The sequence below is a fragment of the Lissotriton vulgaris genome, chromosome 12 (genome assembly GCF_964263255.1).
Source record: "Lissotriton vulgaris chromosome 12, aLisVul1.2, whole genome shotgun sequence".
NCBI classification, from domain to species: Eukaryota; Metazoa; Chordata; class Amphibia; order Caudata; family Salamandridae; genus Lissotriton; species Lissotriton vulgaris.
In genome coordinates, this window is record NC_141700.1 from 693,512,044 (window position 1) to 693,539,638 (window position 27,595).

At 44.2% G+C, this 27,595-nt stretch overlaps 1 protein-coding gene across 2 annotated transcripts in view; it reads right to left on the bottom strand.

The window, feature by feature from the left end:
- The window catches only part of PLCG2 (phospholipase C gamma 2), a 448,457-nt gene that overhangs the window by 54,972 nt on the left and 365,890 nt on the right, over positions 1-27,595 (bottom strand). For both annotated transcript variants that reach the window (XM_086945888.1, XM_086945889.1), the window contains 2 exons: positions 10,891-11,002; positions 531-740 (listed from right to left, as the gene is read on the bottom strand). In XM_086945888.1, the coding sequence (XP_086802014.1) occupies positions 531-740; positions 10,891-11,002 (322 nt within the window). The remainder of the gene's footprint in view (positions 1-530; positions 741-10,890; positions 11,003-27,595) is intronic.

The following is a 27,595-nucleotide window of genomic DNA, read 5'->3' on the forward strand; positions in this document are numbered from 1 at the left end:
TGAGAGTGCTCATGCAACCAAGCTTGGCGTTAGAACAGCCCCTTTTTGATTGTCACACAGGAGAGAAATCTTGATAGTTCAGCTACTGGGGGTGGATCAGGGGAGGGCAGAATAGTCCCATAAGCACACTAGCCTCTAATTGCAGCCTCTACATTGTAGAAAAGCATGGGCTGGTAAACAAGCACCCCTAATAATTAATACCTCCATTAATGAGGGCTGGGCACAGCTGGAACATTCAAACAAGCACTGGCAGGTCCAGGGAACATATAGTGTGGTCATTGGCTGATCTCTAAATGCATGAACCACATGAATCAAAGAAACTAGAATGCTTAGAAGGTGCCTCAAGTTAGCACAACTTACTTTGTAAGGTTTGAGGCTTGCAGTCAAAGGTCGTGTTTCAAGTCGTATTACTGACACTTCACTTAACATATTATGTGACTGAGGATCAATAAGTTCTTAAAATCACATCAGCATCAGTGGTAGGTGGTTTTCAAGAACACAGTGCTGGTACAGAGTTGGCAAATGTGTACCTGGAGTCTGGAAATTCAGGGCTACCATTTGAGAGCCACAAATCCAAAGCCGGAAGGGGTCATAGTTGGAGGAGTCCAAGCGCTGTCCTTTCGGGTATACCCTGGTAAGCGCCTTGCGGTTGTACCTCAGCAGCTCTTCGGACCTCTGCTTGGCAATGCTGTCTGCTTTTGTTTCTGCGAAGGATCGGATCTCTCTGAAGTCAGGTTTTGCTAAAAAGAGATAGATAAGTAGTTTATGATACTTAATAACTGGCTTATTTCACACGTAGTATGTCTTAGAAAGCAGTGGGCGATTTTGCATGGTATAGAGTGTAGTAATGCAGTGTTACAGATAATTATGAGGGCTTGGGCAGCTAAGGCAAGCAGAACACTGAAACAGAAGTTCTTTACTTTTGAACATTTGAGACTGTGTTTGCTAGGTTCAGTGGACTACCCGATACCCTCAAGGTAGTGACAGTAGGATTGTGTGTGATGGCCTAAAGAAGCATCACTACCATATCACCCAAGATTCGGAAATTACACACTGTAGGAGGGAGGAAGGTGCTGGCCAACCACTGTATAAAGAGATGGCCTTTGTACCATTTAGTGGCATCAAGACACATTTTGGACTAAAGATAAACACTGGAACCTCACCAGAGTCATTGATTCAGTGAATGTGTAGATGGACAGGAAGTCCAATATTGACCTTTAACGAGTGCCACAATATCGTCAAACCCTAAACGTCCATCCATCACATGCTGCGGTTTAAATTCAAGCAATTGCTTTTTGTTGATTCTAGCCATGTTAGTAGCTTGTCCTTAAGAGGCACTCCACCATTGGATGACTAAACAGTGCCCCCACTAAACACCCTCCACATGCTCCACAATATCTACAGGTGGACCCTGACAGATACAAGAAGAACAGTCACCTAGGCCCTCGTCAGCAGCAGTCTCAACTACGGAAACGCCCTCTACGCGGGAGCCCCGACCAAGCTCACGACTCATCCTCGACGTACCATGCCACAGACACATCACCCCCCACCTGAGAAACCTGCACTGGCTCCCGTCAACAAGAGGATGTCCTTCAATCTCCTCAACCATGCTGACAAGGCACTCCACAAGACCGGCCCAGCCTACCTCAACAGACGACTTTCCTTCCTCATCCCTAACCGCCAGCTCCGCTCCGCCGACCGCGCATTCGCCACCGTTTCTCACATCCGAAGAACAACCACCGGCGGGAGGTCCTTCTCCCACCTTGCCGCCAAGACCTGGAACACCCTCCCACTGAGCCTACGACAGACCCAAGTCCTGCTGACCTTCAGGAGGCTACTCAAGACCTGGCTGTTTGACCAGTAGCGCCCCCACCCCCCTCCCAGCGCCTTGAGAACCTTGCGGGTATGTAGTGCACTCTACAAATGACTCAATAATTGATTGATTGCTCTGCAAAATGCAGAATGTTCTCAGCCATTCTAAACATTGGCTTTGATGCATTTCATGTCACTATATAACTAGAACACTGTGGGCCTCATCTAGCCAACACTAAACTAGCTAGCCACAAAATCCTTCATCCTCGCCATCATAACGTGAATTACATCTAAAAAAGCAGCTCAAGGGCTGCTGATCATGCCATTTTTTCTAAAACCCAAGGAAGACTAGGCCTTACTATGACATGTGCATGCAGGTACCATTCTATGAACATGCCACCCTCAAACACCGCATTTGGGTAATCCAAAAGCTGCCACCCCAACTGCATAACCACACACAGACACGGACAATCTAAAATACATTAAAACGTGTTCTGCATTCCCACTGACTAGACTCAATTCCCACAATGTGGCTTTGAAGCAAGTAGTCATAAAACACAAAAGAAGCCTGCATAAAACATCTTGCTAGACCCCACCCGTCTGATGTACCCGATGGATGCAGTCACTCCATGGTCACTTCCGGTGGAGTTGATATCAGTGGCACGTGGGTTGCTGGCTGCATTGACCTAAGGCGCATTCTTTGCTGTCGCCTACTGTGTGTCTGTGCAGCTTAGGGTCTTATTAGTGACTAATGTGTCCCTTATCCTAATGTACACTCATAGGGGAAGATTTACAAGCCCCTTGCGCCACTTTTGCGTCACTTTTAACATGGGAAAAGTGGCGCAAAAGTGGCGCAAGGGGCTTGTAAATCTGCCCCATAGTCAGGTGAAGTCTACGATGGTGCTACTTTCCCATCGTTTCCTGTATGAGGTTTCATCTGTATTATATTTTGGTAGCACAAGTGTTTTGTACTTATCGAGTATTGCGTTATTTGGTGACCCTCCACGCGTGGTCGGCGGAATGTGTTTAGTTCTCTTTTTTGATATGCATTCTCAAGAACATGTGTGAAAGCATTCTGATGGTTTTGTTGCTTTGATGTCTGCCTGGACCTTGTCATTGTTTAGTCACTCAGATTTGTACGATGCACGGATTTGGGTCACCTTTTTTTGATCGCCTGCTGCAGGTGCGTTTTTCGACTCTGGTAAACATTTGGCTAAGATTATTTCTGCTCGTTTTGTATGATCTCGTACACAGCCACCACGTTTGATAAAAATCCCGTGTGTGTTGCAAAAATAGAGGTCATAAGCCACAGGCATTGCCACTTAAACGTGATAATTATTAACTCCCTTGCTTGAAGAAGGAGTGCATGAATTAACAAACTGAAACCTGCATTGCAGGTGAGTAAAGTCAGGAATACCAAACACGAATTAAAGCTGTAAGGCCCAATGCTCAGAATGTTGTCATCACAATGAACCACATCTGTATGGACATGAGTGACCTATAAAAAGAATTTAAGAAAGGAAGCAATAAGATACCTGTAATGTATCTCGAAATTCACATAGTCAAATGGTTTTTAGTCTGAAAATAAATCCCAAGTCCGAAAAGCTTTGATGATAAAGGATGACCTGGACATTAAGTAGACATGGTGCAGTGGGAAACAATGTTGGCACCTGGGCTCAGAGCAATATTACAGATTCAGAATAGAAAGGTGCAACTTGATAACAGGAGCCAATCAAAATACATTCTCTTGTGTGCATGAATACTTTATGTGAAGAGTACCATGAGCACAAAAGAAGCACAGAAAACACCACCGAAGAAGGCGATGAAAGCCTTGTCCTAATGGGCACAATTGCAGATGCTGGAGAGATGGACGTCTCTGTATGGAGTGAATTTTCTGAGTGCTTCTTTCCTCTTCTGTTCTGCATTTTTTTGGAACACTTGCGCAGGGATATAGGAAAACATGCAATCTAATTATGCTCCTCTTGAATCTTCCCAAATATCAATCAGATTCCAAAGAAATTCAGAAGCTGCATTGGCTTCTGGTGGCAAGTTGCATTACGTTCAAGACCTTGTGCTTAGCTTACAAAGCACTAAATAACGAAGGACCCCCTTTTTTTTTAAATACATCTTTTCAATCGGTACCACCCCTGTAGACAGCTTCGTTCCACTGAAGCTAGGTTCATGACTGTGCCCAGGTTCCGTACTTCCAATTGGGGTGGTCAAAGCCTGAGTTAAGGAACTACAAAACTTTGGAACTCTTTCCCGTTGCACATTAGATCCGCAAATTCCTTATCATCTTTTATGAAGAGTCTTAAAACCTGGCTTTTCCAGAGTTAGGCCATGATTCATTTGTGTTTGCATTTAAATTCAGCCCCAAGACACCCTAGTGTATTCGCAAGCTTAATAAGTTTAAATAATATAACATGCTTGAAATGTGGAGGTTTGGTGGCCATTTCCCTACCAACTCCCAGAAGAGGTGTTCATTTTCTAGTTATCAGAGGCCATCTTGCCATGGTTGATATGGTTTCATCCTCATAAGTAAAGGGCCATGCATTCATGTGCACTTGGCTGAGATATACCTCAACAACAGCTGCTGGTGGGGGTACAGCTACACTCTAAGAGCATAAGCAAGTGACATACAGGCCCATGTTCTCCTGGCTGCCATCATTCCTCAATAACACAAAAGGAGGAGTCAGATCACTCACCAATCCGAGGTGCGCAACTGGGAAGCAGTGGGATAGCCAAAATTTAATTGCTTGCTTAACTCCTCCCCTGCTGATGACGGAACCGCTCCGTCATCAGCCGCGCTGGCGCTGTGCTGATGACGGAGCGGTTCAGTCATGGCCCGCCCGACGCTCCTGCGCAGTGCGGATTCCGCGCCTGCGCTGAGCGTTCTATTGAGCGGGCAAGGCCATGACGGAACAGCTCCATCATAAGCACAGCGCAACCGACACTGGTGACGGAGCGGTTCCATCACCAGCATGCGCCCGCCGCATTTCCGCCCTGCCCCCTTAGCACTGCGGCGGAATAGCCGCTGCAGTGAAGGGGTTAATAAGTGCTCCCCCCCATGACATAATGAGTATACTCTGTAAAATGGCATTAAAACAAATCGCACCTTAAACAATACTTTAGTTGTATTTGTTTCACATATATTATGCAATCAGGACTATTCCACTGACACTAAGGTAGACTGTTGAGGATTTAATCACAATTCCGAATTTCTATGTAAACTCTCTGAACATTGTGGGTATTTGATCAGCAATATCTGACTTCCCCCACTCCAGCGGTTTACCTTTTGTGATCTTAATTCAAGTAGCACCATGTTTAAGTTCTCTCTATATAAGTTGATGTATTTGTGTCAAAGCTGTAAGAAGATGTACTTTTGTCAAAGATGTGGATGTTGGTAAACAATGTTTACCACAAAAATCTTCCCTGCAGGGAATTACAACGCAGTTGTTAGAACGACCGCGTTGTAACCACACATACCATTTCTCCGCAAGTCGGAACAACAACTTGCGAAGGGGGCAGAAGGTGTTGGATTTAAAGTCCAACACCTTCCCTACTGTCCGCACAGACTGGAGTTAGAATAGTAAATTATACTTTTCAAACATCCAGCGCCCCCCTCCGCACGTCGTTGTTACGACTTGTGGGGTAATAGTATGCGTAGTTACAGCGTTGTAATTCCCTGCGGGGAAAAAAATGGGGTAAAAAGAGGTATATTCGTGGGTGCCACATTTCTGGCACTCCTGCAGGTTGCTCCTTATTTCAACTTCAAAGAGCGGAATCTTCTGGAGTTTCTTGCTCACATTATGAGCGCTACATTGGTCGCCTTACTTTACATCACTTCTCCCCATTTGAAAGCTCTCTTTCTTGAGTGAAGATTCAAATGATCATTTGTAGACACATTTTGCAAATAAAATCTCTTTCCACACATCATTGTGGGGTCAAATTAACAAGTACAACACGTTTCGGGTGCACCACCGTTTTCAGGTGCTGAACACCTGAAATACATAAGCTTCCATCACAATAGAATTTTCCTGCCTCACTGCCATAGTGGCCAATTATCAGAGACAGCTATCGGAGCTAGATGACCAGACAAGAGGTCTAATTCTCACTGCACATTTCAGAAGAACTGAGAAGTGTCTACTTACATTTTTGCCAAGGTTAGGGAACAGATTACTTGAGCATGCCCGAATTTCCTACACCTTTCCTAAGGTTTTCCTAGATATTTTTATGGTGTTATAACATAAGAAGACTGAAGTGAGAAAGGCATGTTCAGCATTATTTCACACATGGATATAGGATCAAATGCAGTCACATAAATATTAGAAAAATAGGAGTTAGATTAAATAAATTATTTGACACCAAAATTACAAACATCAAATCACTAGACCCAGAGTTATGATTTTTTAAATGTTTTAAGTGAAATCTAGCGACTACAAAATCAAAGCTCCAACTGGGGACATCTAGTTGAGAGAGACTGGGGCAAAGTGAAAGTTATGGCGGACTGCGATGAAGCACGGCATGGATACAGAAAGTGCATTTGGCCCAGTCTCCGCTTACCTTCAAACTTACAAGTAATTTCAGTGAAAAAAGGACAGTAAAATTCAGTGGGCAAGGCCGCTGGTGGTGCTTGAGAAAGAGGCATCGTTGTCGGGGAGCCAATGGACAAAGTTGTGGTGAAGAGTTCTACGTTCAGACCTAGTCTCTTTTTTTGGAAGGCAAAAACCTCCAGCAGGACAAAGCTCCAGTTTGTATCTGAGGGCTCCAGGAGGTCGGAAACCGTTCCACAGAGAAGCTGCTTAACAGAATTTGCTGCTGCGGAGAAGAAAGCAGCGGGAGCTACAACAAAGTCAAGCCAACTAGTGTTTCACCATGGGCAGGTTGGTGAGCAGGTAGGTTCTAGACTACTTTTGGTTTTGGGAGAAAGTTTTGGGAGAAAATTCCCAAGTTTTGGATGTGGGCTATCTGGTCACCTTTAGCACAACTTCCAAGGATCTAGGATTGGATGGACACCACCTGGAGGATCAGAACTCTCCCAGATGATAAGAGCCATTTTTTCTCCTTAGGCTCTGATCAGGAGGCCAGCCAACTAGCCCTTCGAGTCACTCTGGTAGTCTTGGGTTCAAGCAGAAAATCAAGACTCAAGCAGCAGGGTAGCCGTCTGGTTGCCCCAGGGCAGTTCTCTGAAGTGCACGGCAGGCCACAGGCAGCAGGGCAGTCCTCTGAAAGTCCTCTGTAGGTCCAGAAGTGAACTGAAGAGTGAGTCTTTGGGTCATAATTATATACCTGGCGCCACCTTTGTAGTGGCAGAAATTTCTCAAGTTTTTGCCCCATAGAAGCGCCTCTCTGGAACTTCCTGCCTCCTAGCTTTGCACCCACAATGTCTGAATTCACAAAAGACTAGTGTGAAGTTCTTTGTGTGTGTCCTTAGGCAGTGTCAACAGAAGTGCAAGTGGGGCTACGCACTGCTCTGCCAGGATGCCTCACTCAGCAAGCACCCCTTTACCCTATTCTGTAGCTGTCTGGGAGGAATACACAAAGGACCACTGCTGGCTACACCAAATCATCTGACCAGGAAACAAGCAAAGGCACCAAATGGTTAGGACAAGAAAATGCCAACTTTCTAATAGTAGCATTATCAGAATTGTGACATAAAATCCGACTTTACCATTTAGGAGGATTTTAAATCACAATTCTTTAGACACCAAACGTGATATTCTTACCTCTTTCCAAACACTCTTCACTTATGAAATGTAATAAGGGAATCCAATATTATTCTATGGGAGTGGTAGGCCTCAGAGTAGTAAAAAACAAATTAGTGACTTTGTCATGCCAGGACATATAAAACTTAAATATACATGTTCAACCTTTTAAATACATTACAGCCTTCCCCAAGGGTAACTTATATGCACTAAGAAAGGGAGTTTTCAAGCTTGGAAAATAGCCGATTTTGCCAAGTCGAATTTGCAGTTTATACCTGCCCATAGGCTGCAATGGCAGGCCTGAGACATGTGTTACTTAAGTTGGCGGCACAATAAATGCTGCAGGCGCACTCGTAGCATTTAATTTACCTGCCCTGGGTATATGGTATATCTCTTTATTAGGGGCTTATAAGTAAATTAAATATACCAATTAGGTGTATGCCAATGTGATGTTTTAGGGAGTGGGCACAAGCACTTGAGCACTGGTTAGCAGTAGTAAAGAGCGCAGAGTCCTAAGGCCAATAAAAATGAATTCAGCAACACAGGATGGGAGAAATAAAAATGTTTGGGGTAAGACCACCATCAGGCTGACAGGTCTAAAATGGAGTATGAAAACAGAGACAACACTTTCGTCAATATCAGCCCAAAATAAAGACTATGACTTCCTTATATTTGTCTTGACTGATGCTTTTATGAACCAGTGCTTAGCTTCACAAGAACTGATTGCAAAATTCTAGACACACCAAATCAGGAAAAAATGTCTCCTTAATAATCAGTAAACATTACCCATACAGTTGTCACAATTTCACTTGGTTTTGCTAGAAAAGTGGATTTTTCAGACAGCCTTTTGTTTGTGAGTCTCATTAGGCAGATGGGTTGGAAGAGTTCTGGAAATCCTGAACTATCCTTATTCTTTGGAATTAAACTTATACTTCACCTGGTTTCTCTGGCTATTGAGAGTGCAGGCAACATCATAGCCTGCTCTGATCTGTTTAGACCTGCTAGTTGTGTGATGTCATCAGCATTTTCCTGGCACCCTTTTGATAGGGTTCTGGAATTTCCATTGATTGTGAATGTTTATTTAGTTGAGTTTGGTTAGTATACATTTGGTCAGTGTCTACTTTACTAATGGTTTGTGATGGTTAATGTTAAGGTAAAATATGTTTGATCCAGATTAAGATCTTTGTAGTGTGTTATGTGTATGGACGGGTGTGCCAATAGGACTTTGCCATTTTCCACTAAGGTATAAGCAGTTACCATTGCCTGGCCGATAAAGATTGTTTCTAGACAGGAATAAGTAGCTGGGCACTGTTGTGCATGTGAGTAATATATATGAAAGCTAACTTTATCCAAATGGTTACAAGATGTATGTTGGTGTCACGATTAAAAAAATGCTGTTGAGCTTTCAGCACTTTGCTGGCTATGTGGCTTTGGTGATTGAGTAGGGTTCTGTTCTGTTCGGCAAAGGCAAAGTACAATTGTTGTGTATTGTGTTTTAAGTGGAAAGTGCATTTGGTTGTTCAATTATAGCCCAATGCGTTGTACGGGAGGTACGTGTGGTAAGGCCTGTGTACTGATTACATGGTTGTCTGGGGTATCTTGGGTTTGGCGGATACTTTTTTCCTACTATTAGTCGAACCTGAACCACGCTGATGCATGTTGGTTGTCATATCAAATATGGTCTATTAAAAGCTGGTTTGCCTGTGTGAGAGAAAGAAGGCAATGCAAACAATACAACACTAGTGTTATGTGAGAAGCCTAGATCCTGGTCTGGCTGGACCACAAGATGTTGTCAATGTTCTTTCTCCAGTTAAGGGGTGATAGGACATTCAACTCTCAACTTACACGAGAGGAAATTTGTTACTAAGTTTATGTTTTCTTGTATATGAAATTTGAAGATTGGTGGAAACCTGTCTTTTTCTTGATAAATATTTGCTGTTGAAAATGAAATGTAATCCTAAAGATGTTACCATTGTCAGAGTTTCACATATTTAGGCCACTATTAATGTAGGTATTTGTTGTTAGCGGAACAAAAATTATATCTTCATCTCTTTGCATTATATTTTTCCAGGACAACATTCCCAAATTGTCTGCTTCACTCTCTCAACCTCTCATGTCTTTCCATGTGTTATTACCCAGTTTCACTGCAAAATTAACCTGAATGGTAACATGGGCCAATGAGCACATTATCACATTTCCAGATGCCCTATTGATATGCAGAACTTTGCTTCTTTGCAGCTAGGTTTGCACTATGGCAATACATTCATACAAACACACCATACACACACTAACAAACGTATGTAGGTTGTTCTTGGCAACAATGAACAAGCACTTACAAAGGCAATAAGTATGCCTTTGTTAATTAGTGGAAGTGCTTCTTTATTGATTGGTGACAGCTACAAATGCCTAGAAACAAACAGCTGGACTAGTGGTGACTGGACCTTTGGTTCAGAAACAGACGCGGATTAGGGAAAAGCTTGTTCTTACATGAACCCTTGAGCTGATGCCTAGGAAGCCTTGCCTGAAACTCTGGTTACTTTTGGAGCACTAAAGAAGATGTTACTGAACAAATCTTGAGGAATTGGATGTTTGCATTCATCACCTACTTTTCAAACAATGACATTTTGCTGTGAAAAAATGAGTTTTAAAGGGAAATATTTTACCAAACCATATTGTCTTTTAAAACCAATTCCGTGGGACATTGCTTTGCTTCAGTGTCAAAAATGAATGCATTGCCACCCTGTCATGGCTGGTTTTGAGAATCATTGCCAGCTCATTCGTATGCGTACTTTTTGTTTTACTTCCAATGCCTGCCTTAGATTAAAGAATAATTTTGTTTGTTTTAGAACTCATGATCCCTGCATCAGATTTAGGTATCTTTATGATCATTTAATTAAATATTTCCTTATTTTTTTTTTAACTATAATACAGTGGTCGTATTGCTTTTCTTGTACACATGCAATTTGTTTTGTTAAAGGCTTTGCTGCTTGTGCCAGGATTCCAGAATTATGAACTTAGCAGCATCTGTGTAACGATTCGGCTTCCTACAGCAGAGTATTTACAAATCTGTGCTACATAATAGGGAATACATGCTTCAAGTTGTTATGCGTCTACTTTGCTCAATTTACTATCCCATTCTTTAGCAGGGGCAATTATCACAAATGCGGGTAGTGTCTAGTAGGGATTAGGGCTAAAATGTGCATTGATACAGTTTTACCTGTTTTAACAGCAGCGCACGGTTCTTCATGACACCACAAACATAAATAGTGGCGACATATCACACAATTCAGGTTATCCTTCCGTTACCAGACTTTCAAGTATCTTCATATCAACAGGGAGGTCACTAGATCCACAATAATTGCAGATATCTTACACAAGTGCTCCTTGGTTTTGCTCATGGGATTGCAGTACACCACCAAGTCAGACATCTCTCTGGCAACAGCCTGCTCAGTTTCTATATGTTTCATCGCTTCTTCATGAAATTGCTACAAATATAAAGAAAGGATAAAAAACATATATCAATATATCTGACATTCCACACGTTCAAAAGCAACATAAATGGATTTCAGTGTGCTTACATACTTCTAAAAAATAACACTAAATGCATCTTGTACACAAACAATTCACAATTAATGTCTGTCAATATCAACAAATCACATGACCAAAACAGATATGCTACACGTTATGAACCAACAAAATAGACCACTATGAACATCTGCATGTGGAATGTGAATAGCCTTAGGTCCTAGATCATGGACACAAACCTACTGGCATACTTCCAACACTTCAAAGTGATAACCTTGCAGGAAACCTGATCTGCAAACACACCACCCATCCCAGGTTTTCAAGAATTTAACGTCCTGGCGGGCATAGTGAATTCAAGGGGGAGGCTTAGAGGAGGTCTTGCAATTTATATAAAGGTGAAACTTGATGTCAAAATTGGGCCAGTGGTCAATAATGAAAAGTGTACACAGGCAGCAAAACTAGAAGGTGGGTCATCAACGCTCAAGTATCCCCTAATAATAATAATTATTTTGAGAAGGAAGTGGAAGGATCTGATGGGAGGTAAATTGACCTACCCGTTGCTTAGATTAAGAGCACTAAATGGCCGATACAAGGAAGATCATCCTCCTACGTGGACTCAGATCAATGCAAAGATAAACTCAATCATTGACTACACACTAGTAAGTCTTTCTGTGATTAAATATATTGCCAGTTATGGCATTGAACATCACACAGAGAGCGGCCATCTTCCTTAAAATAACGTAGTCGAAACAAATACAAAGATCTTTAAAACAGCCAACCTTTTACTGGAAGACACCCAGGAAGATGGCCTAAAGAGTTTAGCTTGGAATGAACCCATCTCTCATGAGGCACTATAAAAAAGTAGCAAATAGGGCTATATGACTCCTGTATACAAATATGTGGCTGCGGGTAAAACTTGGTGACGGCACTAGGCTTTCTAGAAAAGTATACTTTGGCTCTGGCCTTAAACAAGGGTGCATGTTTGCCCCTTCTTATTTAACCGGTATATTTCTAATTTGTAGCGTGAACTTTATAAAGTTAATGCGGACACCCTGTAACTGATCACGTGCCATCTATCAAATTTACTTGATGAAGACTATTTGTTATACTATTAACACCTTGGCTGCTAGGTGTTTTCCCCTCCTGTGCTGACTTTTTTTGATGATCATTTTGCATGACGAGCTCAGCTCGTCATCAGCACAGCTCAACCGTGCCTCATGACGAGCTGGGCTCGTCATGAGCATGGAAGGGGTTAAGCACACAAGGAAAGGCCTTTAAAGGTTACTGACCACTGTACATGACTTTGCAACAAACAACGAACTGGTAGTCAAGTTTAAACAAGTATTGGCAATGCAATAAGGCTTGCATTTGCAAGAGTTGGTCTATTGGTGTTGTAAACAGCAATATCTTTTACCCATGTGTTTTTGTTCCTAGTGTTGAGTGGCAGGATGTGGTGTACTGTAACTGTAATTGCATTTATATATAGTGCTAACAAGTCTTGGATGAGCCTGCAGTGTGCTTAGCAAAGCAGGACGTGTTTGTTATTCAAAAGGATGAAGGTGAGAGGTTATGCATCTTCCATTCGAGCAAGTGACACAGGCCAAGCCAAAAAAAACCACATGCAAAACAACAACCAAACTGCCTGAAAACTAAAATCAACTACAACAGTGTTTAATATAAATCTATTACAACCAGATTGGGTCACTTGACAGAACTTGGGTCAGCAGACACAGAAACAGTGTACATCCCAAAAAAATCTATCTCAGGAGTATTTTTAAAACAGCTGGTGGGTAGGTAGCAAAACAGGGGTACCGAAGACACAAGAAAAAACAAGATCTTAGTCTTTGAATGCACAGCACGGCTGTCATGTGTTCCTGCACAACATTCTTTCCAACTGGCTGGCAGTCGAACATTATGCATAGTAATTGTGTATTATTTACCAAGCTGTAGTACCAGAGAGTAAACAGTGAACCTGGTAAGTGAAAAACTAGATTACTAACAGGAACCTGAAACAGTAGTGGAACTACAATATTCAACAGGCAACACAAAGAAGAAGTGCAGCGATGATAGATAGCACTTACTATTAACGCCCGAAAAAGTAATACAAACTAAAAAAATCCTACCAGAAGCCAGCAAAGCAATATCTGAGCATGAAATGCCAAACATTAAAAACAATAAGAGATATCTTAGAGTTTGGCACCAGAAACCTAAAGACGTGTTGGCATGCATCCCACTTGACACCCTGAAGTAAAGTGAAATAAAATAAAATAAGAGTACCTGGAGGGTATGTGACTGGGTGCAGCCAGGAAACATGTGTACAGAAGTCACAACCACTTAGGAAGAAATTAAAAACCTGGTTGTTTTCACAATAATTTTTCTGCCATAGCTATCGTTCTGTATACTGAGTGCCGAGACACCCCTGGGTAGTTGCGCGCTATAAAAATCGCAAAAAACATAAACATAAACTTATAAAATTGAAAGATTTGGCTACCGGAGCAGCAGGCAATAATCCAGTCGGACTGGCGAGAGGACAGAGAAGGAAATCTTGGTCTGACCCGGAGCGCCCTGCATGTATAAGTGTGAATTAAGTTATCGGGCAAAGTAATACCTGAGCCCGGGAACCATGAGAGTGACTGAATTCAATAGCGTATCAACGACAAATTCATGAAGTCTATATTAACACAATGGTGAATACACTCGGCCTCGCATTTGAGAGAGTTTGTGCCTTTGGTGTTGTAAATTACAATGTTGGCTCCCGCCACTGTTGCACAATTACAGGAGGCAGGCAAGCTGCGGACCAGGCTTGCTTATTCGCATCTTACTCCTAGACAATCGGGAAGAGTTTGTCATTTAAACCACATCCACAGTGCATGCCGGTTGACTATTAATAAAAAAGCTAGGATTTGAAACTGGAATGTTTGCAATAGGTCTATATTTGTGAAAGTTAGAGCTCTTGGCGTGGAAAATTACAATCTTTTTTACGTTTGTATTTTTATTTGCAGTGTAGTGATTATATTTGATGTGATGAACCACTGCAGCGCCAGTGGTTTCAAACTGTGGATTCACGCCAAATAAGGATGATGATGAGAGCGCAATTAAACGAGTGGGAGGGAAAAGTGCACCACACCTGCATCTGTGGAGATGCAAAATACTGTGTGTGCCAATGTAGGAGGGGGTAGTGCATGGAACAGGTGCCCTCGGAAGTATCTAATGAGTTAGGGTTGGGGGGCGGGGGGGTGGGGGGGGGTGGGGGGAGTGCATAACAGTGCCTGCCGTGTAACAAACAGAGCTTCAGAGTTTGGCCCTGGGGAACCGGGTTCCTGTTCAGCGTGCACTGTATAAAGAACATGTTGATGTTCAAAATTAAATACAAACTGGACCAAACCAAAGGAATCAAGTGGTTCTCGACGATAGCTCTCACAGCCGCATACCATCAAATTTTGCTTCACCGGTCGTCCAGGAAGTTGACTTCCTTCATTTCTCCATTCGGCTGCTACCGTTTTCGGCGACTGCCATTCGGGCTGGCGTCAGTATTTCAGAAACTAATGCACAAGCTGTTCAAAGACTGCAGCGACGTCTTATATTTCCAAGACGACCTACTCATAATGGGTAAAACCAAAACAGAGAACAAGGCCAAACTTCGAGCGATCTTACGGACACTCTCAGCAAATGGCCTCATTACAGAATTGGAGAAATGCAAGTTTGGTCTATGCACAGTCACGTGCCTTGGGCATGAGATCAGCGAAAATGGAATCTCACCGAAGAAGGCCAACGCAGATGCCACCAAGTCAGTGCCCAGACCACGAACCAAAGATGAAGTTTGCTCTTTCCTGGGATTAGCAGAATTTTATAGCAAATTTGTCAGGAACTTCGCAACCAAAACTCACAGCCTGCGCCAGCTATTGAAGGAAAAGAACACATTCAGCTTGACTTCGGAATCAAAATAGAATTTGAGACTATCAAGAAAGACATCTGTGAGGCCGCTCCACTGCAAGGCATCCATCTGGGCCATGGAAAAGTTTCAGCAGCATCTATGGGACTCATGGTTTACCCTCAGAGTAGATCATAAACCACTGATAAAAGTCCTCACGTCCAGCGGCCACGTGAAAGCCACCCCGCGCATTGCCAAGATGACACTGCAGCTCTACTTTTTTTTTCGGACCGTTGGATCTCTAGCTGACACGCTGCCTGCGACGCTTTACACCAGAGTATCCCGATAACTTCAGGAGCGTATCGTCGGCTCCTCGTGCATTACAATCATCGTTTTTCTTGATGCATCAATCCGGTTAAAATCGTGAAACGATTATGAACCGTCCTACGATCATGTTCGACCTTCAATCTATCTAGAACGACAATGCTAACCTATTGAATCGAGCAAGAAGAAACTGTGAATCGTCCGACTACAGCGTTTATCAAAAATATAGTACAATTGGTTCGTTACAGTCACTGTTTTCCACCCATACCAACTCTAGACGTTTGTGCCCATCTGCTGTTCGTCATGTTTGCTATACCTCTTATGAAAAATGTTTGAAGCTGCATTACATCCTGATTCTTCTTCTGAAATGGGCTGCTTCATGCAATAGACGGCTACCTGATGAGGGCGTGCATGTAAATGTAAATGTATTGCGATTTATATAGCGCACGTATCACCCGAAGGCATCAAGGCGCTTGCCTTGGGAACCCGTCCTGGTATTCCCCTGTGAGATAACCCCAGCAGGGTATCCACAAGGTGAAAGCCAGGCATCCCGCCGCGAGGGGCCGTAGTGGAGATTAAGCAAGCTATTGCCCAGAGTCGCAGAGTGTGAACCCGTGAGTTGAGTAGGCACCGGAACGAGAATTATCGAGTCTGTGGAATTTTTGAGCCCAAGACCCGCCGAGGCGGGGAATTGAACCCTGGTCCAGGACCGATCTCAGCTTCCGGGTCTGCCGCCTCTAACCCCTGAGCCACACTTCTCCACTATGCTTGCATGCTGCTGCTGAAACATGCACACGCATGCTGAAACGCGTGTTGTAAGACATCTGCCGCACTGCCTGAATCAACGCTCCGTCCGTTATTGGATTTGTATATATTGACTGTTAATATCTGCTTTATAAAACGATTGTATATGAATCATAAATTGTTTACCTGATGAAAAACAACATAAAATATGAAATGCTATTCTTCTAAATTAATTAATATATATCACTATATACTCACACAGTGTCCATATTGTGTTATTAGGGTGTCCCTTGTTTTTTTATGAGAATTACTCAGTTTACTAGAAAGTTGGTATAGATATGTAGATAGATATCCTTTTCTAGCTATATTTTCCTTACTTCAATTAATTTCCCTATGTTATAGCTAGCTATTTATAAAGGGGTCCCTTGTCTTCCTTAATAACTGCAGCTCTACTTGCCAGGCGACAAGAACAAAGCGGCGGACTTCCTCAGCCGGTCCACTGCTATGGAGTGTGTACCACCCCACAGCGAATAGGAAGAGTACCAAGTGGCACTCCTGGCAGACCAAGAGACTATTATCAGTGCAGAGGACTGGAAAACAGCCTACAAAAATGACCAGGACCTGTCCAAAGTGAAGACCTTCATCACTCAGGGCTGGCCCGGGGAAGAAGTACTTGAAGGACGATTTCCGGAAGTATTGGGAAATGCGCGATTAAGTGTCCCTCAGCGATGACGCCACCTTTCTATTCAGAGGAGACAAAGTAATTCCCGCGAAGGATTTACTGGATCGCATCCTCACCATACTGCATGAAGGTCATCTAGGAATCGTGAAATCAAGGAGGAGGATGAAACAGTCGTACTGGTGGCCAGCCGTTGACAACTCTGTGGAAAAGTACATACGAGCATGCCAGTAATGCGCCAACGCAGACAAATCAATGATAATGCTGAGACCCCCTAAGGGTGAGTTCATCTTTCCGAGCAACCCCTGGGAATAGCTATCAGTCAACATATTGGGCCCTATCCTGGATTTGTGGGGGGTACTCAAATATGTTATCGTCCTCGTTGACAGATACTCCAAGTGGTAGGAGGTGGACATCTGCAACAAAGTGGACACTGATGCAGTCATTGCATTACTAACCAATACATTCTTAAGGGAAGGAATTCCGAAAGCGACAATGGTCCCCAGTTCACCTCGGAGAAATGGACAGCCTCCATCCGGAGAAATGGAATCAGGAACAAACATACACCGGTGTATCACCCCGCAGGTAACAGCCTAGCAGAAAGGTTTAACCGAGTAATCATGGGCTCGGTCCAAGCAGCCATCAGTGTGGGCAAGCCCTGGGAAACCGAAATCAAGAACACTGTGCGGGCCTATCGCATCACGCCCACCCTAATGGGATACAGCTCTTTCTGGATACTACGAGGTAGAGAACCGTTTACGAGAGGCAACCTAGTGTGGATGGGCATGAAACTACAAAGCAAATGGTCACTAGCAGTGGTCCGAAGCAACATAGAGAGCTCAAAATATCTACAAGGACAACTACGACAGGAAGGATGGAGTGCGAGAAGTCTCCTTAGCACTGGGAGACTGGGTAGAGTGAAACTGGACCACTTAGGGTAGAAAGGTGAAAGCAAATTCAGCAGGCCCCTAAAATCAGAGAACTCTATTCCTGATCGGCCCTTCTGAGCGACAGCAAAGTATGGTCCCACAGTAGAATGACGAAGTGCAACAAAGTGATCCAGTGGCAAACCAATGGCGCCACCACAAGGGCGGGAGCCCATGGAGTGGACTCTGATCTCGACAACGACGCATCCCCTGTTGACACCAGGCCTGGTGGCCCGATGAGGGAGGCAGGAGGTGATACCGAGACCACAGGAATGAGGAATAACGATGATTCAACACAGCACACACCACCTCAGGAGCCCAATCACACAGACAACCCAGATTTTAGGCAAAGGGCTTCCACCTCACAAGACAGTGGCCAGGGAGAGAGTACCATGGAAACCAGTTCACAAGTAAGGGAAACACACGAGGAGCAGGCCTTCTTTACACACACCCAGACAGGCAGGATAGTGGTGCGGCCAAAGAAATATAGTGAGATCACCACGTAGAAGTGTCCTGGGTGTCCCCTCACCCATCACCTCATTGCAGCCTCTGGGCAGCGTTACATATATAGCTCTCTCTCTTCGCTCTCTCTCCCTCACTCTGCCCCACCAACCAAATTGTGCAGCAAGTGACCCTAGACGCAGCAGCAATGGTTACCTCCAGGGCTCCTCCGCTGAGGAGTCACCACACAAAGACTATGTGTAAACCCATTGTTCTTGTAACTCATTACTTATGTAAGCAAAGGCCTGTTTCGGTTACTCTTTTGTGTTGTTGTTAAAGAGGGAAGATGGGTGGGGTCGCGGTCTAGTGCCCGGCAACCACGTGACGCACGCTGTGAATGATGGGATAACGTGAGTGCACGCAGTGTGAACGCGGGCCCTGGGCGGAGTGTACGCATGGCTCTCCCTCTCTGACTAAACCGTTTTCCTGAACAGCAGCTGCAGTCTCTGTGACTCATTACGTGGGGCCTACACACACTACACACTCCTTCACCTCTGTTTATAATGCAGTCAAACATTTAGCACATATTAATTTGTATTACTAAGTGGACTATAGGATAACTTCTGGAAATAGATTTGCACTAACTCACTTTGATTTTAACTGCTATCTGCCTCTTTGGTTAGTCCTTCTTGTGCATGTCATTGCCTTCAATGACCCCGCATGTTTTATAATAAAACTTCAACTTGAAACTAAATAGAGTGCATCTCCGGCAGAGGGAGCGTGAACAGTGTTGAGAAGCAAGGAGTGCACAGCAGGAGTGGTAAACAGGGCATCAGGCAATAGGATTTGAAAGGCCACAGCAGTCAAGAGAGACAAGCTTTTCAACAGTCGCAAAAAACAATGCATATCACACATGACGGGGGAAACAGGACATGTCTAGCAAAAGATGCGGGCATTCCTGGAGAGAGTCCACAACAGTGTCTGAATCATATTCGCAATCTTTCAGCACCTTCCAGAATGGGAGACAGGTCGGCTGGCCGTCCTGTTTTCAACATCTCTAAAAAGACACCTATGCCTAATCACCCCCCTTCACTAATAAAAAGTTGGTACTCTCTTCTAATATGGCTCCTCATTTTAGGACATCTGATGATTCAAAATGGGGGAGGTTGCTAAACTTCCCCTTGAGTTAGAGGTTTTCCTAATCGGACTTGCATTCTGATCCTGCTGTTGTCACGTCTCCGTCTATTACCCCTACCGACTCTCCTGCATAGTTTTGAGAAGCCCATGAATGAATCAAGGTTCAAAGATTTTGGAAAGGAAGGATGTGTAGGCAGGACCCTCTGTAGATGCAGCTGAATGTTTGGCACTTAATTTAAAACCATTCTGTCCTGCTAAGAGTTTACCTCGTTTTCCAATTAGGCTGGCACAGGAGCATAGGAGTTTGATCATTAACAGTGCTATCAATGCTCCAAACACATGTAAATGTTTTTATTACTTTTGATAGTGAGATGGATAGATGAGAATGAGCCTTGTGCTGTTGTTCTTTTTATGGAGGAATTGTCTTTTTGGGCTCCTACCAAATTGGATACAACATATATTTCCTTTCTTTCTTAAGCCCTCTATGGTTGCTGTATGAACTGTATGAGTTTTATATTATCGTATTATATTTTTATAATTTGTACATTTTGATTACCACCTGATTTTTTGTTACATTTTACTGCATACACGCGTGCCCTAGTCTTTAGTGCATCTCTTTATATAATCCTTAAAGATAATGTCAGCAAAAAAACTAAGGTCTGGGCGATTACTGGTAGGTAGGACTTGCAAAAGACTAAATCAAATCCTCTACGAAACTATGATGTTTCTGGTATGCTGTTGAAAGGAAAATGTCAACTATTTAGTTTATGGGAAAGGGGAAAGGAGTAGTTTCTGTCCTGTAACTCCAGTTCTGTAGTAGGGGTATCTCTGTTATAGTCATAATCTAGTGAATAGTCCCGCCCATGTGCGTGGACCCCGGCAATCAAAAATAATCTCTTAAGTTGTCAAATCATGCAGAAACTGCAAAGACATTTAAGAGAGAATTTAAAGACAAATAATGCAGCCTATATCCACAGGCTACACTGTCCAGTACTTCAACTAGAAATTCCACCAAACAACACCACACACAACACAGCCTGCCCAGTTTCTACCATAGGGAAACTTGACTCCACCAGTAAAAGACTCTGGAATGATAGAGAGGAAGGCATGGACAGACAAGCCCCATAGGCTGCCATTATGTGGCTTAAATAGGATACTGTGCCTTTAAGAGAACTTTCCATAACTTTCTCCCAGTATCCCAGAATGCATAGTAGATCCCTCTTACTTTCAGTTCTTTTTGAAGGCGTAGCACGCCAGACCTGTAGCATTCCTTACATGAAGAATTATCTCCACCGGGGAGGAGGGCGGGTGCTTAGGACTATAACAGAGATACCCCTACTACAGAACTGGAGTTACAGGACAGAAACTACTCCTTCTGTAGTAGGGGATCTCTGTGTATAGTCATAATCTAGTGAATAGAATGGCAAGCCCAACCCCACACCAAAGCGGCGGTGGAGAAAGAAATTAACACCACTATTGTGCGAACAAATTCCGCAACGAAGCCTGTCCAACCTGAGCATCTGCCCTGGCATCAGTGTCCAGACAGTAATGCTTAGCAAAGGTATGAACCGACTTCCAAGTGGCTGCTTTGCAGATTTCAGCAATCGGCACGTTACAGAGCAAGGCTGTCGTGGCAGCTTTGCCCCTGGTGGAATGAGCCTTAGGCTTACCTTCTAAGGTCTTATTAGCTTTTTGGTAACACAATTGTATGCAGGACACAATCCACCTAGAAATGGACTGCTTAGAGGTAGCAAGACCCGTCCTGACTGATCCATAATTGATAAGCAACTGGTCAGACCTACGAATATCTTTGGTTTTATCCAGATAAAATTTCAACACCCTCCTAACATCCAGGGAATGGAGAGACCTTTCCGCTGGAGATGAAGGATTCTGAAAAAACGTAGGCAAAGTTATGGTCTGGTTGACATGAAAATCAGAAGTAACCTTGGGAAGAAATTTAGGGTGAGTACGCATGACAACCTTAGCAGCATGAAATACAGGATAAGGTTCTTGGCAACACAACGCCTGAATTTCACTCACCCGGCGGGCCGATGTAATGGCCAGGAGGAACGCCGCCTTCCAGGACAGGTGCTGCAACAAAGCCTTATGAATAGGTTCAAAAGGTTCCTTCATCAACCTGGACAGCACCACATTAAGTTCCCATGAGGCGAAGGAAGCCTGACAGGAGGGAATACTTTCTTCAAGCCTTCCAGAAAATATTTGATCACAGGGATCTGGAAGAAGGAAGTCTGTGAAGGGCATTTCCTGTAGGCAGTCAATGCAGCGAGATGAACCTTAATGGAATGAACATTAAGTCCAGACTGCGCCAAATGTAGAAGGTAAGGGAGGATGACATCTTTCTTGCACGTCGTCGGGTCATGGTTCTTATACTGGCACCGGATACAGAACCTCTTCCACTTGTAAGCATAGGAAGTCCGAGTGGAAAGTCTCTTAGACTTTTTCATTATGTCCATGCAATCTTCGGGCAGATTCAGATGGCCATATTGCACTATCTCAGGAGCCATGCCGCCAAACTCAAAGACGAGAGGTTGGGGTGTAACATCTGTCCCCCGAACTTCGTGAGAAGGTCTGGCCTGCACAGCAGCCGAATGTGAGGAAGGAGAGACCGGTGAAGCAGGTCCGTGAACCACCACTGTCTGGGCCATTCCGGGCAATGAGTATCATCCGAGCCCTGGACCGGGCCAGCTTGATGAGCACCTTCGGAATCAGGGGAATGGGTGGAAAAGAGTACAGAAAGCTGTTCGACCAGTTGATCCATAACGCATTCCCCAGCGTCCTTTGCTGGTAGTACCTGGAGGCGAAGTCTTGTCATTTGCTGTTTTCGGCGGTGGCGAACAGATCTACGTCTGGAGTTCCCCACCTTGCAAAGACTTCTCCTAGTAGTTCGTTGTTTATGACCCATTCGTGGTTTTCCTGAATCAGTCTGCTCAGTGCGTCCGCTGAACATTCTGCACACCTGGCACATGGGTAGCCGTTATCGTCAGTCCTCTGGCCAGAAGCCAGTGCCAGATCGTCTGCGCCTCCTGCGACAGAGTGCGTGATCTCGAGCCCCCCTGATTGTTGAGGTAATACATTGTGGTGGTATTGTGCATCTGTACAATCACCGAATCCGTAGGAGGTTCCGCCCTTAGAAAGGCCGGGTCCGAATCGGGAGCCCGGTATTTTTTCAGCAATCTCGATGGGGCCGCCTTAGTCACCGCAGGGGTGAGGAAAAGGTCCCTGGCCAGTTCCTCCAGGCCCGGCACCAGAGGCAGCAGTGGACGAGACAGGTGTTTCTGGTGCAGTGTCTCGAAAATGACTGATGTCTTAGGCGTGGGCACCGTCAAAGATATGCCCAATTTGGCAGCGCCTCTCAAAAGGACATCATGGAACGCCACCAGGTCATCAATCGGCGACACCCTCGTGTCCGGTGATCCCGACAAGGTCGGAGAGTAGTCCCTGGCCCCTGAGGACCTCGTGCGAGAGCGAGATCTGTGCCTCCTATGGCGGTGTCTCGACCGCGTGGACGACCTTTGGCGCGATCGCTCCTGCCTCCTAGAGCGAGAGCGTGATCTCCTGGCCCGTGGACGCTCAACAAGTTTCCGTGGGGGCGTCTTCCTCGGTTCCTCCTGGGGCCTAGGTCTAGGGGTCCCCTTAGGAGGTGTCAGCGGAGGAGGCAATGACGTCGACCTCGGCGGAGGGACCGGGGGTATCACTGACCAAGGGGCAGGCCCATGCGGTGGAAGAGGTGGTAGTGGTCGTCCTGGCGGAAGTGGAGGGTTGGTGGGAGGGTCCTCCTTAGGTACAGGAGGAGGGGGCAACTTCGGCCGAGTTGGTGTATACACAACCGAGTACACCGAGCCCGGTGACTCCTTCGGCGAAGGGGACTGTGACCCAGCCCCTTCAGCAGGCGTTCGCTTTCTCTTGCATCCTACACTAGATCCTGCCTGACTTCTGGCGCCAGAACTCCTATGGCGCCGTTTAGGAGAGTTGGAGCGACTCCTAGACGCCGATCTCTTCCTTCTCGACGCTGAGCGTCGCTTTTCCGCCGTCGAACGTCGCCTCCGCGACTCTGGCGTCGAACGCCACCTCCGCGACGTCGACCTCTTCTTCCTCGATGCCGAACGCCGCCTCCGCGACGTCGACCTCTTCTTTCTCGACGCCGAACGCCGCCTCCGGGACGTCGACCGTTCCATTCTCGACGACGAGCGCCGATTCCTCCTTCTCGAGGTCCTCGACGTCGAGGAGCCCCTCGAGGCCGACCTTCGTCTCGACGGCGACCGGCGGTGTCGCCTCGACGGCGAGCGCCGATGCCTGTCGCTCCGTCTTCAACGTCGATAGGTCGACGCAGACATCGACGATGAGGATGGAGATGCCGTCGACGGTGGTCTCGACAGCGGCCTATCCAGGCCCTTCGATGTCGAATCTTCACGCCGTCTCGACCCTGAGCCCCGGGGAGATGGGGAACACACCGTCATCATCCCTCTCGATGTCGTCGTCGATGCAATCGACGCCGACAGAGACCGGGACTGTTTGCTGGTCTTCCTGCCTCTGGTGAGCCCCCCAGAGGCCTCAGCAGAGGCAGAGGGAACCTTCCCAGCCTGCCCAGACCTACCTGCAGCCTGCAGTCGTCTCTCTTCAAGGCCTTGAAGCCTAATCTTCAGCCTGTCCCTCAGGGTCCTTGCTGAAAGCTGCTGGCAGATGTCACAGTCTTCAGGGACATGTGTGTCAGGAAGACAGACGATGCAGACGTCGTGTGGATCACTCTTGGCCTTCTTCCTTCCACATGCTGGGCATTTGTCGAAAAGACCAGGCATTTTAGAGCCCTAAAAAGCCTGACCCAACACACAGGAGAGAAGAGAAGCACCAAGAAATATATTCTCAAACACTTTTATCCAAAAAAGTGACAAAAATCCAATAAACCCTTGAAACAAGGGAGAGCTCAATGCTAGGGTCCTGTTAGCAGAAGCCGGAAAAAAGAACTGAAAGTAAGAGGGACCTGCTATGCATTCTGGGATACTGGGAGAAAGTTCTGGAAAGTTCTCTTAAAGGCACAGTATCATATTTAAGCCACATAATGGCAGCCTATGGGGCTTGTCTGTCCATGCATTCCAGAGTCTTTTACTGGTGGAGGCAAGTTTCTCTATGGTAGAAACTGGGCAGGTGTGTTGTGTGTGGTGTTGTTTGGTGGAATTTCTAGTTGAAGTACTGGACAGTGTAGCCTGTGGATATAGGCTGCATTATTTGTCTTTAAATTCTCTCTTAAGTGTCTTTGCAGTTTCTGCATGATTTGACAATATAAGAGATTATTTTTGATTGCCGGGGTCCACGCACATGGGCGGGACTATTCACTAGATTATGACTATACAAGGAGATCCCCTACTACAGAAGGATAAAAATCCCCAAGTTGGATCAATTATCAGGGACGGAGATGGAGATGGAGGAGTAATTGTAAGTGGGAACAGCAATTATGTTGAAACTGTTGAAACGGTAAATACGATAGAGGCTGCAGAACCATATATTATTGGGGAAGGTGGATCCCGAGAACCCCAGGAACCCCAGAGGCATTTGGCACGATCTCCTGGGGATCAAATTAGCTCACCAATCCTCCAGGGATCCTCTGGACTTACTTTTAAAACAGTGGATGTGATTCTGCACAGACCTCAACACGCCCCCTGTGGAATTATAGAAGAACCTCTTGGTCCCCATTTAGCTGAGGATGTTGGAAGTAAAGACTTTACTCTTCCAGATCTAGATTTAGAGCTTTGTAAGAGATATATCTCCTATGATACTAGCAAGAATATATAACTAGCAAATACCCCAGCAATAACAGTTCCTATAGGACTTCAATTATTCAGCAGTACTCCATCTAATAAATCCTATTATTCTCCATTGCAGTCACACTCCTCTATGAGCCCCGATTTAAATATCACTGATATCCAACCCAGTCTAATCACTTGGAAGGATATATTAGTCTCAGACTCATTATTATTCTTAGAACATCTGTTATCCTCCATTCTAATGTTACTTGGAAAATTCGTAGGAGGTTCAGACTGTGTGTTGGAAACTGTAATTCAAATACTAAAGGTATTATTAAAAAGTAAACAGGAGAAGGAGGTTATTATAAAAACTTACTATAAACAAGTAGAAATGGAAGTAAAGATAGAAAAGGCGGTGGAGAATATATTAGAGAATGCTAACTGTCATCTAATCCATATTGACCATGATGGTAATCCCCAAACTGATAAGCAAATGAATAAAGTAATGACGATAGAGAAGACCCTCGAACCTTCATCAAAAGTTATACAGGTTGATTATGATCATGAGTCAGGTCAAGGAGTAAAAGACCCGGTGGACTCAGTAAAAAGGATAGTAAGGAGATATTTCCTATTTTTAAAACTAAGTTAAATGATGAGAAAGAGGGCGGTCTGGAAACTTCAGGTTTGGAAAAAAGGTGAAAAATGGGAAAAATAAAAAGAATAGTGGGAAAAAGATTAAACCAATACCAAGATTCTCAAAAAAGAAGCAAAGAAAAATTTGCTTTGAAGAAAACTTAGAGGCCTCAGATAGAAGTGATTTTTCCCATGGGACATTGCACAATGTATCTCAAGATATGAATCAGAAAGATGAAGCTGATCATGTGAATCTGGTGTCTAAAGAACTAGCAATAGGGCCTATGATGGTTTACAAAGCTCCCGCCCGAATACTGCATACCCCATACCAGTTTCCAATAATACCGTAATAGAGGGGTTTCCATCCGTTAAAATTGCTGTGCAGCAGGGGCCTGCTAGCCTATTTTCTTCAGTACTCAATCCTTTGGCTATCCCTTTCTCTGATATCATAAAAATTAAAGGAGAATCCGAGATGCCTGATGTTGAACGTGTCAGGGAAAGTATAGACACACTCCAGTTAGATTTCATGCCTCTGTTTGATACTGATCTAATATTAAATAGGTCTTCACTTCCCAAATGCCTTTTGGAGATTGAAAGTTTGAAACTTAGTCAAAGCAGTGATATAAGTTTAGTCTCCATCTTCAAAACAGAAGTTGGCTATAAAACGAGGGTAAGGTTTAATTCGAAAATTATCGCAAATCTTATATTACAATGGTCAGAAAGCCTACAAAGTAGGGGGATGGATGTCATCCCTTTCTTAGAGAAACCCAGAAATAGAGTCCTCGATAACAAGCCTTTGTTTACTCATGTAGATTCAGGCAGTAAAAATCGCCCATATGAGACAGAGGAATTAAAAATCTGTATTACAAAAAATGGTAGACAAGTGAAATTCAAAGACTCTATCCCTCTTTCCTCTCAATGGAACTTCAAAGAGGAAAGCCTACAATGGAACTGGCTACCTGTTGTCCTATCGAGCAGATCCAATAATAATCTTCCACAGCAACCATTCTTTTAGCAATAAATTTAAAATAATATCGTGGAATGCAGCAGGAAGAAAGAATAGTAGGGAGAAGTTACAATATTTATATACATTAGATGCAAACGTGATTTGTCTTCAAGAGACTTTGTGTACAGAGGAATTAATATGTAAGGATTATTTCACTCTAGATGGCATAGCAATTCAATTCAGGAGAGGACATGCAAGGGGAGGGGTGACATGCCTGCTGTCAAATAAGATAAAATGGAATTATGATTATTACATAGATCCTAGCAACCTTTTTCTGGTAATAACATTGTACAATCCTGATATCAACGCAAAATGTAAACCATTGATCTTGATAAATGCTTATATTCCACCGGACGCCTGTCACGATGTACTCCTGAAGACGGTCTTTTTATACATTAAGAAAGCCAAAGAAGTAGAACCCTCCCCTCATTTAGTTTTGTTAGGGGATCTTAATTGTAAAATCTCCAATCTTAATCTGGACATATTCAGAATTAAGAAAAAAGAAGAATCCTTTCATATTCCACAAGCACTCTTTCCACGAAATATTAGGACGAATAAGAGAGGGAAATTGCTCCTTGATGAATTATTAAAAGTTGATGGCATTATAGCAAATGGAAGACTGCCCTCAGATACACCGGCGAACTTTACCTGTAAATTGAACAGCAGTGAATCCGTTCTAGACTATTTGATAGTGGGAATTACCTCCTTCTTCCTTTTGAAAGATCTTAAGGTCTCCAATACTCTCCACAGTGACCATAAAGTACTAACTCTCACTGTAAATTTAAATCCAATCCTGAGCGATCCATGGTCACTAAATAGTGAATCTGTTGGTTTTGGTAAGAAATCAGGGAGATGCTATTGGGACACCAGGGCAATCCGGGGTTTGGAAAGTATTTTAGAGACCGCTGTGGAGAATTTGTCTCACTGGAATGGATCAGAAATCAAATGTTTTCATGACTTTATGAATACCGTGATTGCTATTGCAAAGAAGTTGAATCAAAAAAGTATTACTAAAGTAATTCCCAGATCTCTA